Source organism: Alexandromys fortis, unplaced genomic scaffold (assembly GCF_014885135.2).
Source record: "Alexandromys fortis isolate MF-2015 unplaced genomic scaffold, M_Fortis_MF-2015_v1.1 scaffold_43, whole genome shotgun sequence".
In the NCBI taxonomy this organism is placed as follows: Eukaryota; Metazoa; Chordata; class Mammalia; order Rodentia; family Cricetidae; genus Alexandromys; species Alexandromys fortis.
This window is the reverse complement of record NW_026067928.1, coordinates 8482802-8499395: the sequence shown is the minus strand read 5'-3', so window position 1 is coordinate 8499395 and position 16594 is coordinate 8482802. Positions and strand designations below refer to the sequence as shown.

The following is a 16594-nucleotide window of genomic DNA, read 5'->3' as shown; positions in this document are numbered from 1 at the left end:
GGTGAGGGGCAGGCTGAAGTGAGTGACTTCATTGCCACCCGGGGCCATGGTGATGTCTGGGCCTAGGCTGATGTTGTGGTCCATGTCTGGGTTCATGGGTCTAATGCAGCCATGATCTATGTTGATACCCCTGGCTCCTTATACCACCAAAGGCTGAGAGGATAGACAGGGTTGTACAGAGTTGACCACACCTGCTCACTGGCTGCAACACTATGAAGGATTGATCCTGCCCCTCACCAACTGAAACACACAGGAAAGAGAATTCCTACATGTCACCTGGGCAGCACAATAGAGCTGACCCTGTCCAAATGGACATTGATGAACTGGCCCTGAGAGGTGAGAGGATTGGGGAGCAGGTTGTGCCCTTCTCATTTCTCATATGGTGGTGTGGGTGAGGAAAAGCCCTCCTGCCCTTGCTACTTGCCACCTGCAGCAGGTGGGGGACCTGACTCAACTGCTCACCAGCTGCAGCACTTGAGAGAACAGTAACCCTTGCCTGAGAAGCACAGTAGAGTTGACCCTGTAGACAGGGACATGGGTCAGGTCCAGTCCTGAAGACCTGAGAGGGCAATAATCAGTACTGACCCCCTTCGCTGTGGTTTGGGGATGAAGGTGAGGAAACCATCTCCAGTTGGCAAGGAAGGTAACCCTCCACTTTACCAGCTTCAACACTCAAGAAAGTTGTCCCTACCATCTGTCTGGGAAGCACAGAGGAGCAGACCCTGTTGACAGGGGCACAGGTGAGTCACCCCAAAACATGAGCATCAGAGACCTTGTCCTGCCCCTCATCTGCCATATGGCAGCTTGGACCATGGGCACGGAAGAGATGCCCTGCCCCCACTCCTTCTCTCTACAACTGACACAGGTGAGAGAACTGGCCCTGTGGTCCTGAGAGCAAAACACCTGTCCCCTGCCCGACATCAGCTGCTGCACTCTGGAGTGGCCCCTGAACTTCAGTAGAGTTGGCCCTGAAGGTGTTGGTGTGGGAGAGCTGAAACTAAGGACTGAGAGCAGGAGAATAAGCCCCAACCCCTTACTCATTCCTGCAAGGGGTGAACTAGACAGGGAAATGCTGGAGAGCTCATCCTGGTGGTGAGAATGGCAGAGAGTAGGTGGGCTGACCAATCCTGCAACCACCCAGGCCCAGAACCAGGGTTATGAGTTAGCACACCCCAACAACTACCCCATCTGTAATCTGCTGGAGCACATGAAGGGACCTGACCCACAGACCCAAACCTGTATGATCTCCATGACACAAGGCAACAGGAAAACCAAGAGTAGTGAGGGCCCAGCATCAATACTGTAGCAGAAACCAGAGGCCTCAAACAAGGCCAATGACCGTCATGAACATTTGCAATTATAGATGGATCAAAGGGGTTTACTGGGTGACTCACTGTATCACACTATAGCATCATGAGATTTTTTTTCCCTTTTTTTTCTTCTCTTCAATTATATTTGGTGGGGGAGGGAGGCTGATTTTGGAAGTGCATAAAGCAGATACAAACGGATGGGAAATGAATGGTATCTGGATGCATGACGTGAAAGATGGTAAGGATAAATAAAAAGAAAGTTCCAGGATTGCAGTTTTTAGGAATGAAGGTCATTCTGATTCTGATTTAGAAAATATTTACTGTTCCATTTTTTTAATCATCTTGTCTTCAATATTTACTGATATGACTACTTTCAACATTTATTCTTTGAAATTAAATTTTCAGGGAGGACAGAAGGGGAGTGGGGAAAATATTAAAATAAGGATTTAAAAAAGAAATTAAATTTTCATTCAGTCTCTTTTAACTTTAAAATGAACACTTTATTTAGATAATATAAGCATGTCACTGTGAAAAAATTTCTCTTTACTGGGTACTGTATAAAATGCAATAAAACATAAATCACTTTTAAGAAGACATTTACAGTTTCCTCCCAGCTAGACACAGCAAGGGAAAAAAATAAGAACAAAAACAAAAATGTAAAGAGAAAATTGAAAAATAAATGCAATAAGTCCTTATCTCTATATACAGTTTACATACAAGTTTTTTTTTTTGTCAAAACAATCAGACTTGTTTAAATTCCACAAATTCTTCTTGAAGTGCTTCAGTAAAAACTGGACATCAAGGTAAAAATCCATTTCTCCTCTCAGAACTGCCATATATTAGTTTTAACATGTCTTAAACACATCACCTAACATATTTCTAAATTTCTTGAAATAACAATAATAAAGGGTTGCTATACAAGAAAGGGGGCTCTAAAGGTTAAGGAGGAAGATGGGGGCGCTAGAATGGGAAATGGTGAACAATAAATATACTTTCTCATCTAAAATTTAAGACTGAGAATTTTATATATGACATCATATGATATTACAGACTAGCTGGAGGAAAATGATGAGCCAGCTTAAGTGTAACAGAAGAGAAAATGTGAGTAGAGCACAATGATATACAAGTATGAAAGTGTCATAATGAAATCTATTATTTTGTATATTACCATTAATTTTTAAGTTTAAGAATATTCATTAATCTGGTTCTTAAATTTGGTTGTGAGCCAACAAAATTAGGCACTTTTTATATGAATTTGCTCACATATACCTACATATGCTGTTCTTGGCAAGGTTTGCTTTAAATACTTCACAATGAAAATGTTAGTATTTTCCTATTACCAGTTAAGGGCCAGTGCATTTCAGGGTCAACACTACTATTAAAATTGTGTCCAAAGTTTTATCTTTTTAAACTTTCCTATTTTCAGTTTTAATTTTTCACTGGTACTCTAATGTAGGATTGTTATCCAAATGTTGAATGCAGTTCTCTTTAACAACTGAAGAACTTTAGATCTGACAAAAACAATGACAGGTGTTCAGATCTTCAAAAGCAAATGGGAACAAAGCATACAGTTTTTATCAGTTTATGACGACAAAGAACTTTTCCAGCAAACAATCCATAGACACTGACAGAACAGCACTTCTTGGCCACATTTCAACTTTTGCCAAAAATTTAAGGTATGGCATTATTATAGTACTACTGACAGAGACTCCAAGAATGTCCCCAAATCACCTAATAAACTCAAAAATATTTTAAGTAATCAAATATCAAGCTCATGAAAACATACTGTTTCAAATTTTAAAGCAAAGCAGTTTTCCTCATTCACAAAAGTAAATTCTCAGCTAACAGAAACAAATACGCAACTGTTTCCTAAAATTGAAGTTAGCCATTAACTCGAAATAAACTGGGGGGCAGGATGCAGCATGGTAGGCAAACAAGCATTCTGCTTCTGAGCTTCATACCCATTTCTAATTCTGATTTAAGACTGAACCAAAGGTGATGTTTGGAATGCCTTCATTTCTCCGCAGTGCTGGGGCAGCACTGGGCCTACAAGGCACTGCAGGTCGGGGGGGGGGGGGTGATCCTCGTATTCCTGAAACACTTATTCAACTATGATGCTTGTCAGGCCTGGAATCTAAACACACTCCATTTTTTTTTTTTTCCACCTCACAGGAGGGCATCAGGGCCTCCTCACACTCGGGGCGTGCTCTTGGCCAACTTCACGGGGTGCGGTTAATCTGGCGGATGATGCGGGCCATGTTGGCCAGCTGCAAATTGGGGCGGTAGCTGCGGCTGGGAAAAGTCCTCCTGCACTGCGGGCAGCTGAAGACCTGCGGGATGTGGGGCCGCGGCGGGGTGCGGGGCGGGGTGCGGGGCGGGGTGCGGGGCGGGGTGCGGGGCGGGGTGCGGGGCCGGGTTCTCGGGTAGAGCTGCCGGCGCACCCGGGGTTGCGGGGGCCCGCGCCGGAAATTGTGGCGGTGGCGGTAGCGGCCGAAGTGGTGGTAGTGGTGGCCGTTGTGGAAAAGCGCCTCCCGCGCGTTGGGAAACACCCGGATGCGCAGGTCCTGGACCAGCGCCCCGCTCCAGGCCTCCACGGCATCCGAGCCCGGCTCCACGGGGCCCGAGGGGCTCGGAGGGTATCCGCGGCCGCCGGGTGGGCCCCAGGGCGGGGCGTGGGCCCGGCGCGGGGGCGTCCTCTCCTCCCGAGCCCAGCCGTACAAGACCTCCCGCACCACGTGCTCGCCCGCCGGCTCCTCGTCAATGCCCCACAGCTGGGCCATGCACTCCCGGCAGAAGTTGTGCCCGCAGGCGATGGACACGGGGTCCTGGAAGTAATCCAGGCAGATGGCGCACAGCGCCTCCTCCCGGAGAGACTCCATGGGGCTGGGAGGCCCGTGGGCGGCCGCCATGGCAGAGCACGCGGGACCTGCGGAAGCTGGGACACAGAGGGCCTCGCCGCCCTGTCAAGAAGCACAGTCACGGGACCGGAACCCTGGCCTGGCCTGGCCGCCCAGGGCCGCACGGGAGCGGGAAGCACGAAGGCCTCACTGCCCTGCGAGGAGCGGGAAGACCGGGGCCTCGCTGCCCTGACAGGGGCGGGAACGGCCTAGGCCTCGCTGCCCTGCGAGGGGCGGGAAGACCGGGGCCTCGCTGCCCTGTGAGGAGCGGGAAGACCGGGGCCTCGCTGCCCTGCGAGGGGCGGGAAAGCACGAAGGCCTCGCTGCGCTGACAGGGGCGGGAAGCACGAAGGCCTCGCTGCGCTGACAGGGGCGGGAAGCACGAAGGCCTCGCTGCCCTGTGAGGGGCGCGACTCCCGCGGGCCTCGCTGCCGCCTACAACCCGCCGCTGCCGCCCTCGGCCCTGCCTTGCTCGGTCACAGAAGCCTGCACCCCGGGTCTTCCCTCCGCACCCGACTCACGCAGCCCTCGCTCGCACCGGTGGGAACCAGGCAGCCAACTGACAGCCGCGCCTTCGCTCGTCCTGGGTCTGCGCCTGCGGGCAGCACGACCACCGACCGGCAGAGGGCGACGACCAGCGACTGGTGCCCTCCTCGCAAGATACCGCCTTTTATAGGAGAGGGACCCGGAAATGACGCCAGTCCGCGCTAATTACCCACCACCACCACCACCACCACCACCACCACCACCAGTAGGACATTCTGGGCCATTGGCGGACCTTCGTCTTGATGGTACTCAAGGAGGGGCCTGGCAGGTGGGCTCCAACCCATCCCACCACGAAATAGAAAAGACGAGTGAGAGCTGCAGTAGCGTACGTAATCCCAGCAGGCCAGAGGGGAAAGATCAGACCTTCAAGACCACCCTCGGCCACATAGTGACTTCGAAGCTCATTTTGGCCCCAAGACTGAAATCTGAATAGACAATTTAAAGACAGACAGATTAAATAAAAAACAAACTGGTGGGCCCCGTCTCCTAAAAAGGAAGATGATTCAGATTTCAAAAGCGGTTTTCTTTTTTTAATTGCTTTTTTTTTTCTATACAATGAGCAGATCAGTTCTTTCACAGACAACTGCTGATCCTCACAACTAAATACCATTTCCCATCAAAATTCATTTCAGCGCTCGGATTCTATTCCAAGAAGTGTCAAGATATAATTCTTTACTCCCTCTACTCTCTCGTCCAACATAAGAAGGTTGTTACAAAGTTGATGAACATAATCAAGTCATACTGGAAAGAATGTTCTGGACTGGGAATACGCAGCTGCAGTGAGGAGATATTTTGGCACTTCCTGCAGTATAAAAGTTAAAATGATTAATAAGGGACTGGTCTACCGAGAGTACTGCAAACCCTTCATAGATATTAAGTCGTTTATTAAGCACATGGCAATAGATACGCTATTTGTTTTTCAAGGGTTTGCTTTTAACATTTTTAAAAGTTTAAGCTGTTTGTGGTGTTTGTTTGTTTTCCAGAATATCCAGCATTGTTCATGCTTAGGTCAGCGTTTTAAAATAATCCCATGTCTTAAAAAAAAAAAAAAAACTATGAAAACCTAGATATTCCAAATGCTCTAACTTGTTTACACTGTAAAATGAAGCACACTCTTATTTCCTCATAGCATCTTACTGATGTAATGGTGCAGATTGTTAAATTACAAATAACAAGTGTCATCCAAGGAAAGATAACAAACACTAACTTGTAAGATAGAGACAAATAGTAATTGAGGCTAAAGAAAGGTAAATCAAAAGAAAAAGACTTTAAAATAAAAAAAATAAGAGAAAGGATAAAAACACATAGAGAAAATTCTGGAGGGGAAAAAATACAAGATTCTGAAACACTTACTGACAATCCCAAGTATCCATTACTAGAGAGCTGAACCTCTACAAGCAAAAACATAGATACGTAATTACACCACAGATGAGCCCCCCTTCTGCTGAAAACTGGGGTTAATTTACTATAGAGAGTGATCCAGAAAGAATGAATGTAGAAAATACAGGAAACAGAGGAGAATCCTCTTAAAGGTTGAACATTGAACAATGAGAACTCCCCAACCTTTCTTACCTAATTCTAATGCCAGCAACCAGTGTTAGACCCTTCCAGAAGTAAGTGGATTTAATTTTTCTCTAGAGAGTCTAAACAAATTGATGAAAATCTGTGGGTGGAAAAAAATAAAAAACATGGTCAAAAGTTCACGGACCAAACAGTGGAACTAGGTTACCTAACAAGACAGGAAACAAGTTCAGTCCCACAAGTTAGTGATTCATTTTCACATATTTACTGGCAGCCAAAATTCTCTAGGTATTTGAAGAAAGCTTCCAATTTAAAGCAGAATTTTTTAAAGAAAAAGAAACAATTTTGGATAAAATAATAATATCAGGAAAAACTCAAGTATGTATCGATATATGAGATTATATTTTTCTTGCCCATGGACATTGCTTTTACTAAATAAAATCAACTTATTTAAAAAAAGCACAGAAGTTAGACAGATAACTAACTTAAAAGCATTTAAAAGCATATACTGTTCTTGCAGAGGACCTGAGCAGTTTCCAGTACCCACATAAGACAGCGCACATCCACATGTAACTCCAGTTTCAGAGGATCTGACACCTTCTTCTGGCCTCTGCAATCACCTGTACGTGCATATAGGCACATACCCACAAACACACATGCATGTATATTTTTAAAATAATGAATCTTTAAAAGGATACAAGCAAGCAGTGAAAATACCTACAAATAAGAAATGTAATAGAAAAAAATGAAATAACAATTAGACAATGATATATACACAATTAAAATAAAAAACATGAAATTAAACATATAAAATGTGGGTCATCAGTACAAGAAAAGACCGAAGAATTACAAATTAATGCTTGCAGAAATAATTGAAATTCAAAATGAAAAATAAAAAAAGCTCAGCACAGGAGGCATAATCTAGTACTTTTTCTTTAAATTTAGGGCATAAGGACAAAATTCCCAAAGAGGAAATAAAACCAGCATGGACCTTCTAAGTAATGATGCTAGGTACTAAACAACCAAAATAAATAAACAATTTAAAAAATATGAGTGAATATTGTTTTCATCCCATAGTGAATAACAACTAAATTGGAAATGAAGTGTGGGACTAGATAAAGACATATTCATGTTCACAAAATGGCATGAACTTAATCTTTCATGAATTTGTTGTTCAAAAGTTAGTAGAAGGCATGTCACCAAAATCAGGATGAAAAAAAAAAGATATAAAACCCAGACACTGATAAATTAATGGAAGGAAATGATATTGGAATTTCTAGAATGAATATTTAGGAATATCATGGAACAATACATGACTGCAATGGACCAGCTGAGTAGCAAGCTCTTCTAGAAGAGAGTAAGAAGAAAATCTCTTCCAGAAGGATATCTTCAAAAACATGGAATTAGTAAGTATGTCTGCAAGTTCACAGGACTGAAGAGTTATGCACTGTGGTCACAGTTTAAAGGTGACTTGTTGATAGTTATATACAAACTAGAGCAAACACACACACACACACACACACAGGAGAGGAGAGATATTCTAACTCAGATTTTAAGAAGGCCAAAGAAAATATCCATTGGAAAATAGGAATATAACAACTTGGATCATCTCTGAACTAGATACTTAAGTACTCACTGCATAATAAAGTATAACCTGATAATACATCATTATTTTAAGTATGCACATTTGGAAATATAAGAAGAACAAAATAAATAAAGTAAGTAATACATCATGTCCAAAATTAGAAAGTTTTAGTTATATTAAACTAGTTTGGGACAAATTTTAAACAATGTATTAATAAATGCCAAAAAAATAGGCAAAAGTTTGACATTTCAGGATAGATATAGAAAAAGTGAATAGAAACATTTTTACAAATATTTTTATAGAAATATTAGAATGGAAATTATATATGAACTACACACTTCCTTATTCTACTTACTACTATTTGAATTTATTTTAACTGGCAGTTTTATAAAATAATCTTACAAGGAGGCCAAGCATGGTGGTGCACACCTCTAAGCTCAACATTCAGAACAGCAAGGAAATGGAAAGTTCAAGATCAGCCTGGCTACCTGAAGATGATAGACATGTGGGGGAAAGGCCGTTTCCTTCTTATAAGTAACATACTGTATTGAAACAGGTTTAGAAAAATCTCCACGTAAAAATTAACCAGGTGCTGTAATTTGCTTTTCTGTTACTGAAATAAAACACTGACCACACTCGGAGGAGGAGGAAAGGGCTTATCAGGGTAGAGTGCACCATCAAGGGAAGCCAAGAAAGGAAGACCAGGAGGAAACCGATGGTAGAAACTGAAGCAGAGACCAGGGAGAAACGGCATGTATTGCCTTGCTGCCTCTGCCTTGCCTAGCTACTTCTTTTATGTACATACCCCAGGCCTACCTTTCTAGGGATGACACCACTCGCTGAGCACTGGGTCGTGCTATGATTAGTCATTACAAAAATTCCTCAAGACATGCCAACCGTCCAGTCTAATGGAGGCAATTCTTAAGGTTCTTTTCCTAAGTGGCTCTCATTTGTGTCAAGTTGACATCACCCCTGGTGTGAGACTGTTGAGTGTTGATGGTAACAGGCATTGAATGCCAAAAACCAAAACCAGAATCAATCAAAAATGATTTTTTTTTCAGATGGATCTTTTCTTATGCCAAGAAAATAATCAGGGAAAAAGTGACAAAATCAAAATTCTGAAAAGACAAAAGTAATAACAATAAACTTAATTATTAATCAGTATTTAACATATTTTGTGTGTTAAACACTTTTGTATATCACTACATAATGCTCTCAGAATTAATTTTGTTATAAGTTTTTCTCCATTTTCATGTGCATGTAGTATGTATGGTGTGCCCATCTGAATGTGTGTGGACATATGTTTCTAGTGGACATGCATGCTGATAGTTGTAGAGGCCCAAGGCTAACATTAGAAATCATCCTCATTCTCTTCCACTTTATTCCTTGAGAAAGGGTCTCTCAATCAAACCTAGAGATCACCCATATGGCTACGTTCACTAGCGACCTAACTCTGGAGGACCCCATTCTCCGTGGTCTGTGCCTTTCAAGGCTGTAATTACATGTGTCTCATCACATTTGCCTTGCTCCATTCTGATGTGGAATGTTCTTCTGTATATGAATTGCTTTTATTGGTTAATGAATAAAGCTGTGTTGGCCTATGGCAAAGCAGAATATAACCAGGTTGGAAAAGATAAATAGAGAGAGTAGTCAAAGAGTCAAGGAGACATCGTGTAGCTGCCAAAGGAGACAGACACTGGATCCTTACAAGTAAGCCACAGCCTCATGCTGATACAAAGATTAATAGAAATGGGTTCATTTAAAATGTAAGCATTAGTTAATAAGAAGTCTGAGCTAATATACCAAGCACTGTTGTAATTAATATAGTTTCTGTATTTGAGTACAGGTGGCCAGGAAATGAATGAGCAGTCTCTGCTTACACCATTCTGTTGTCAGAGGCTGCTTGTTCATTTCCCAGCCACCCAGACTCCTGAGATAATCACACAGAAACTATATTATTTGCAATACTGTTTGTCCAATAGCTTAAGCATATTTCTGGCTAACTCTTATATCTTAAGTTAACTCATTTCTATTATTTTATATTTTATCATAAGGCTTGTGACATACTGGCAAGGTTCGAGCTGGCTGCTCATGTTTTCCCCCTCTGGCAGCTACATGGTGTCTGTCAGGCAGGGCTACATGGCTTCTCCTGACTCTGCCTTCTTTTTCATAGCATTCAGTTTAGATTTACCCGCCTAGCTCTGTTCTGCCCTGCTAGAGGCCCAAATAGTTTCTTTACTAATCAATGGCAATCATGGAATACAGAGGGAAATCTCACATTACCATTCCTCAGTTTGCCATCCCTAGAACTTTAATCAATGAACCATTTCTCCCAAACACTTTCTATAACTCATTACAAGATCAATTTTCCAGTTAGATGGTGGTGCACGCCTTTAATCCCAGCACTTAGGAGGTGAATCCCTGCAAGTTTGAGGCCAGCCTGATCTATAAGAGCTAGTTCCAGGACAGCTAGGACTATTACACAGGGGAACCCTGTCTCTAAAAAACAAAAGAGAGAGAGAGAGAGAGAGAGAGAGAGAGAGAGAGAGAGAGAGAGAGAGAGAGAGAGAGAGAGAGAGAAATTTGCCCTTTCTCCCCAGCCACTTTGCAACATTTTAATCTTGATATAAATTTGGCCCTGCTGTTAATTATGCTTTCTGTGTAGTATCACTCTGCCATTGTTTGCTTGAGATGACTAATATATAAAAGCATTTAGAATGGATTTCCAATTTCTGTGTTAATAGATTAACCAAGGAAACCAGATGGTACCTTATCTCCATCAGTTCCTACTGCACACACTGTGCTGGGGATCTCCTTTGCAGCCAAGCTTTCCTTCTTTTTCACATTGATCTCTGAAAGGGACATCAGAAAAGATGCCACCCTCTCTGTGATCCTGTTATGGTGCCAGTGCATGTCACTGCTTTTTAAAGGTTTTTCTGGCCATCATTTCATTCTACTGTTAACTTCTTTGTGATATTCTCTTTCAGCCTCTACATACATCCCTAAATATCCCCCTTGGTCTTCTGTATACCCACTTCTTACAACCTAAGAGTCTCTACAGGTAGTCTTTGGTCTTCTCTTTCCTTCATACATTCAGACAATCTCACCTATACTTTTAGTTCAATGAAATGCCCAACTGTCAACTGCTCCATTTTGATTAAAGCTCTTTAAATGACTATAATTGTGCACAGTTTTCCCACAAAGCAGTTTATTCTTGAGTTTCCTTTTTCTTGAGAAACACTATAACTTGCACAGAAACAAAAGATAAAACTTAAGGAAAATTCTCATCTTCTCCTTCAACTTTAACCTACAGTTCTTTACACTCGTGTACTGTAACCCTTCTCCTGTGTCTTGTCTGACCCACTGTCTCCATTCATTTCTACTTATTTATAAGCTTTCCCTCAACAGCATTTACATAGGCAATGACAATGTGCACAGGCAGGGCCTTTCCTTGTGTATGCCACATCTCCAGTACATCTCCTATATTGCTCTCAGAAGTACCTAAACTAAAATATAAATCTTACTTTACTCGGTGGCTTGAAATGTTTCAATTGCTTTTCATTTCATTCAAAATGAAGTCTAAACATGTGAACACACAGACTGCTGGGCCAACCTCTTAGGCATCTATTCCACTTTCACCTTTTGCTGTATATTCCACTCTTTGGGTCTATGTTCTAGCTTCAGTGTGTTTCTTCCATTTCCTAGGTTACATTATCCTGGTTGCATCATAATTCAGGGAATGCACTCTCCTCCACATCCAACTGGAAATATCTATGCGCTAGTAACTTCTAATCACTGTGATTAAATATCTTATAAGTTGTTTTAACTCATGGTTTTGGAGATTCCACTTGTGATCAATCGATTCTGTTGCTTAGGGCCTATGGCAAACAACCCATCATGATGGTATGTAGTATAACTATACCACTCACATTATGGCCAGGAAGAAAAGCAAAGCGGGGTTAAGGAAGCAGTTAGGGATTAATATGTATCTTCAAGTCATGCCCTAGAGGTTCAAAAGCTTCTTACTAGGCTCCACTTCTTAAATGTTTAACTACCATCATGCCCTATCTGGGGACCAAGCACCCATCACATACTTCTTTAAAAACATTTAAAATACAAGCCACAGCAACTCCAGTTCATATTCTTCTTCAAGATCAGCTTTTATATAAATCGGTTTTCCAAGTACATTTACATATTTTACTAGGCTGTTGCTGAGCTCACAGACAAAACATGTTTTCAACAACGATGAAGACGTTTCTAGCTGGGACTATGTGCTCCTTTAGGCCAGATTCTATGGCTTTTTTGTGCCAGAATTTTGAAGAGCTCCTGCATGATGCCAGTGTTTCTGCTAGGAAAGCCACAAAGCTTTAAATGCCTCCTAAGTAGCCAATATTTTGTTGAGAAAAGTAGCCCTTCATAATTCTTTTTATTGAAGCATTTTTCTATGTCATGGTAATATGACATCCATGTCATAGATTAGGTGGAGTGAACTGTCTTTTCACATGACAATGTGGCAAACCAATAGCCGGGAAAGATGCTATGTTCCATGGAGGCTATACAGCACACAACTCTCTACTTTTCCTTTTATATTTACTTATTTTGGTTTTGTGTACAAATGTTTTCCCTACATGTATGTATGCTGCTCAGTGCTACTGAAGATCAGAAAAGAGCAGCAGACCCTGCAGCACTACAGGGGCAGATGATTTTAAGTCACCATGTGTATGCTAGGAACTAAAACTGGCTCTTCTATAAGAGGATCAAGAACGCTAAAACACTAGGTCGTCTCTTCAACCTATAATACAGTTTTCTATGGATGTTAAATTTTAAAAACGAGTAGTAGGAGCAAATACAGTTATTTTAGTAAAATTTGGATCAATAGAAAGTACTGAATAATGGGTATTGTTGAATGGCTAAAAGAGGGAGGAACTTCCGATGAATAGCAGGATGATGGATGCTGTTGGATGACAAGTAATATTATGGAGAGTAAAAGAGGTGTTATATTCCACATATAAAACAAGGCAAGTGGTGTTCCAACTGGCTATGCGGCAGCTGAGCAATTGCCATATGGCACATTTTGAAAATATTCCATGATCACAGATGGCCATCCAAATATCACAGCCAGGACTTGTTTAATAGATTATGAAATACAAGCATTATGGCACTTAGACTATAATATTATCAAAGAGTTTCACAATTTTACATTAGACATACATAATGTATTTATTGAAGAAAATACATAATAAACTTCCAACTCATACTTTTTGCATAAGCTCTAGCTTCTTTAAGGTCTTCTCAATTAGATCAAGAACTACTGGTTCCTCTTAGGTTCGTTTACATTTCCAGTTTTGAATTAAGGTCTTGCTTCCCTAATATTCTGTTCACATTCTGTTAAACTGAATCCCCTGTTGTTTTGTCTCAATACATAAGCATCAAAGTTGAAGATGATGTCAGATTCAGCAAAAAATACCAGAAAGAGAGAAAGAGAGGGGGGCATGGAATAATATCTACAGGAATTCCAGAATGATGGGAGTCTTCCTATAGGTGTCACTATAACAAATATATAATGCTATAATGAAGAAAAAAATGATAGAATATATTAGATTTAAAAAATGTCTTTTCAGAGTATAATATGGCGAAGACCTACGATTACCTGTTCAAGCTGCTGCTGATCGGGGACTCGGGGGTGGGGAAGACCTGTGTCCCGTTCCGCTTCTCCGAGGACGCCTTCAACTCCACATTCATCTCCACCATAGGCATTGACTTTAAAATTAGGACCATAGCTACTGCTCAAAAAAAAAATAAAATAAAATAAATTAGGACCATAGAGCTCGATGGCAAGAGGATTAAACTGCAGATATGGGACACGGCTGGCCAGGAGCGGTTTAGGAAGATCATGACAGCCTACTACAGAGGCGCCATGGGTATCATGCTGGTCTATGACATTACCAATGAGAAGTCCTTTGACAACATCCGGAATTGGATTCAGAACATTGAAGAGCATGCCTCTGCAGATGTGGAGAAGATGATACTGGGGAATAAGTGTGACATGAACGACAAGAGGCAGGTGTCCAAGGAGCAGGGAGAAAAGCTGGCACTCGACTATGGGATCAAGTTCATGGAGTGCGAAGGCCAACATCAATGTGGAGAATGCATTTTTCACTCTCGCCAGGGATATCAAAGCAAAAATGGACAAAAAATTGGAAGGGAACAGTCCGCAGGGGAGCAGCCACGGGGTCAAGATCACAGTAGAGCAGCAGAAGAGGACCAGCTTCTTCCGGTGCAGCCTCCTGTGAGGACAAGGTCGCCGCCCATCCTGAGCCCCCCGGCTCAGCCCGACTGACTGTGCCTGCCCCGGGTGAGCCTCCACCTCCACTGCTCGGATAAGGCCGCCGGGACACAATTGAGAAATTGATTATTTTAGTAACCGTCTGATCTTTTCCACCTTCAGAGATGGAACGAGTTAGAATTTTGCTGTTTTTCCTGTGTCATCTGCCAGTCAGGCCTATCCATTCCTTGTCGTATTGCCACAAATGGAGAGAAGTGGGGTGGGGGCGTGGCAGCCACCATCTCCAGCCTTCTGTCCCTTGTCCCTCCACCACAGAAGTGAAGCCGCCGCTGGCCGTGCCAGCCTGCCTGGCCCCATACCCTGAGCACCGCCACAAGGGCCAATGCAGGCCAAGCCTGACACCTGCCTTCACTTGTTCTCAGTTTTGGACAAGTGACAAAGAACCATGTCCCCTGTCTCCTTACGTGTCAAACCAAAGGGAAGCACAAACTAAGGAAAAATTCGTGTAGAGGATTTGGAAGAAGTGGACGGCTCTCATGGCCACAGCAGGATGGGAGCCTGTGGTCCAACCCTGAGGGGACACTGTACCCACAGCAAGTGATCCTGGTATCACCACCACTCACCCACAACCACTGTCACCGGGCCACCTGCCTCAATGGCACCAAAACCGCCTTCTCATCCCACTCTTCTCATCCTCCGACTGGCTCCAATGGGACGTTCCTTTTCTAGCCGAGACGATTTTTTTATTTTTTCCAGATTCCTAACACCATGAAATGATTCCGTCTTTGATTTTCTAGCAGCATACCCAGGCGATCAGGAACCAGAGTAACTACCCTGGCCCCACGGGAGCACCTGGTCTCTGAGACCCAGACCGGCATTCCATAGCACAGTGCCACCCTGCAGTCTGGTGGGTTGGCGCTGTCTTTACCCAGTTGTAGTTTGACAGCTCTGTCCTCCAGAGAGACTGATTGGGACCAGATGCCCTGGCGGGAAGGGTGTTGCCTGGGAGCCCCTTCCTTTTTACTCTAACCCTTCCCCAAGCTGCTGTCAGTCCAAACTGTCAGCGTCAAAATTTCCCCCTTTTTTTTTTAAATTAAAACCAACATACCAGCAATAAAAAAAAAAAAAAAGTCTTTCACTGGGCAGTGGTGGTGGCACACACCTTTTCTTTAAATTGTTTTTAATTCAGCTATATGTTTTTCTCTGCTCCACTTCCCTCCCATTCTACCCTCTCCCATGATTCTCATGCTCCCAATTTCCTCAGGAGATCTTGTCTTTTTCTACTTCCCATGTAGATTACATTCATGTATATCTCTCTTAGCGTCCTCTTTATTGTCAAGGTTCTCTAGGATTGTGAATTGTAGGCTAGTTTTTATTTGCTTTATATCTAAAAGCCACTTGTGAGTGAGTACATATGATATTTTCTTTCTGGGTCTGGGTTACCTCACTCAATATAATGTTTTCTAGATCCATCCATTTGCCAGCAAATTTCAAGATGTCATTTTATTTTCCACTGCGTAGTGATCCATTGTGTAACTGTATCACATTTTCCTTATCCTTTCTTTGGTCGAGGGGCTTTTATGTTGTTTCCAAGTTCTGGTTTTGACAAATAATGCTGCCATGGACATAGTTGAGCACATGCCCTTGTGGTACAATTAAGCATTCTTTGGATGTATACCCAAAAGTGGCATTGCTGGGTCTTGATGTAGGTTGTTTCCTGATTTTCAGAGAAATCGCAATGCTGATATCCAAAGGAGCTGTACCAGTGTGCACTTCCACCAACAATGGAGGAGTGTTCCCTTTACCCTACATCCTCTCCAGCATAAATTGTCATCAGTGTTTTTGATCTTGGCCATTCTTACAGGTGTAAGATGGAATTTCAAAGTTGTTTTGATTTGCATTTCTCTGATGACTAAGGATGCCAAACATTTCCTTAAGTGTCGTTCAGCCATTTTAGATTCCTCTTTTGAGAGTTCTCTGTTTAGGTCCATACTCCATTTTTTATTGGATTATTTGTTCTTTTGATGACCAGTTTCTTGAGTTCTTTGTATATTTTGAAGACCAGATCTCTGTCTGATGTGGGGTTGGTGAAGATCTTTTCCCATTCTGTAGGCTGCCGTTTTGTCTTGTTGACCATGTCCTTTGTTTACAGAAGCTTCTCAGTTTCAGGAGGTCCCATTTATTAATTCTCTCTGTGTCTGTGTTACTGGGGTTATATTTAGGAAGTGGTCTCCTGTGCCAATGCATTCAAGGGTACTTCCCACTTTCTCTTCTATGAAGTTCAGTGTGGTTGGTTTTATGTTGAGGTCTTTGATCCATTTGGACTTGAGTTTTGTGCATGGTGATAGCTATGAATTTATTTGCCATTCTTCTATATATTGATATCCAGTTATGCCAGTACCATTTGTTGAATATGTTTTCTTTTCTCCGTTTATTATTTGTTGTGAAG

The 16594-nt window shown here is 42.5% G+C and overlaps 1 protein-coding gene and 1 pseudogene across 1 annotated transcript; one reads left to right on the top strand and one right to left on the bottom strand.

Annotated features, from left to right (window-relative positions):
* Positions 1-3529: 3529 nt before the first annotated feature.
* LOC126503115 (E3 ubiquitin-protein ligase TRIM41-like) lies at positions 3530-4334 on the bottom strand. Its single transcript, XM_050144601.1, has one exon. The coding sequence runs from the start codon at positions 4217-4219 to the stop codon at positions 3530-3532; it is 690 nt and encodes a 229-aa protein (XP_050000558.1). The 5' UTR covers positions 4220-4334.
* A 9150-nt stretch (positions 4335-13484) lies between these two features.
* Positions 13485-14503, top strand: LOC126503122 (ras-related protein Rab-8A-like; annotated as a pseudogene).
* Positions 14504-16594: the final 2091 nt, after the last annotated feature.

Coding starts and splice junctions, on each gene's coding strand:
- LOC126503115 (XM_050144601.1), bottom strand. CDS start 4,219: ATGGCGGCCGCCCACGGGCCTCCCAGCCCCATGGAGTCTCTCCGGGAG.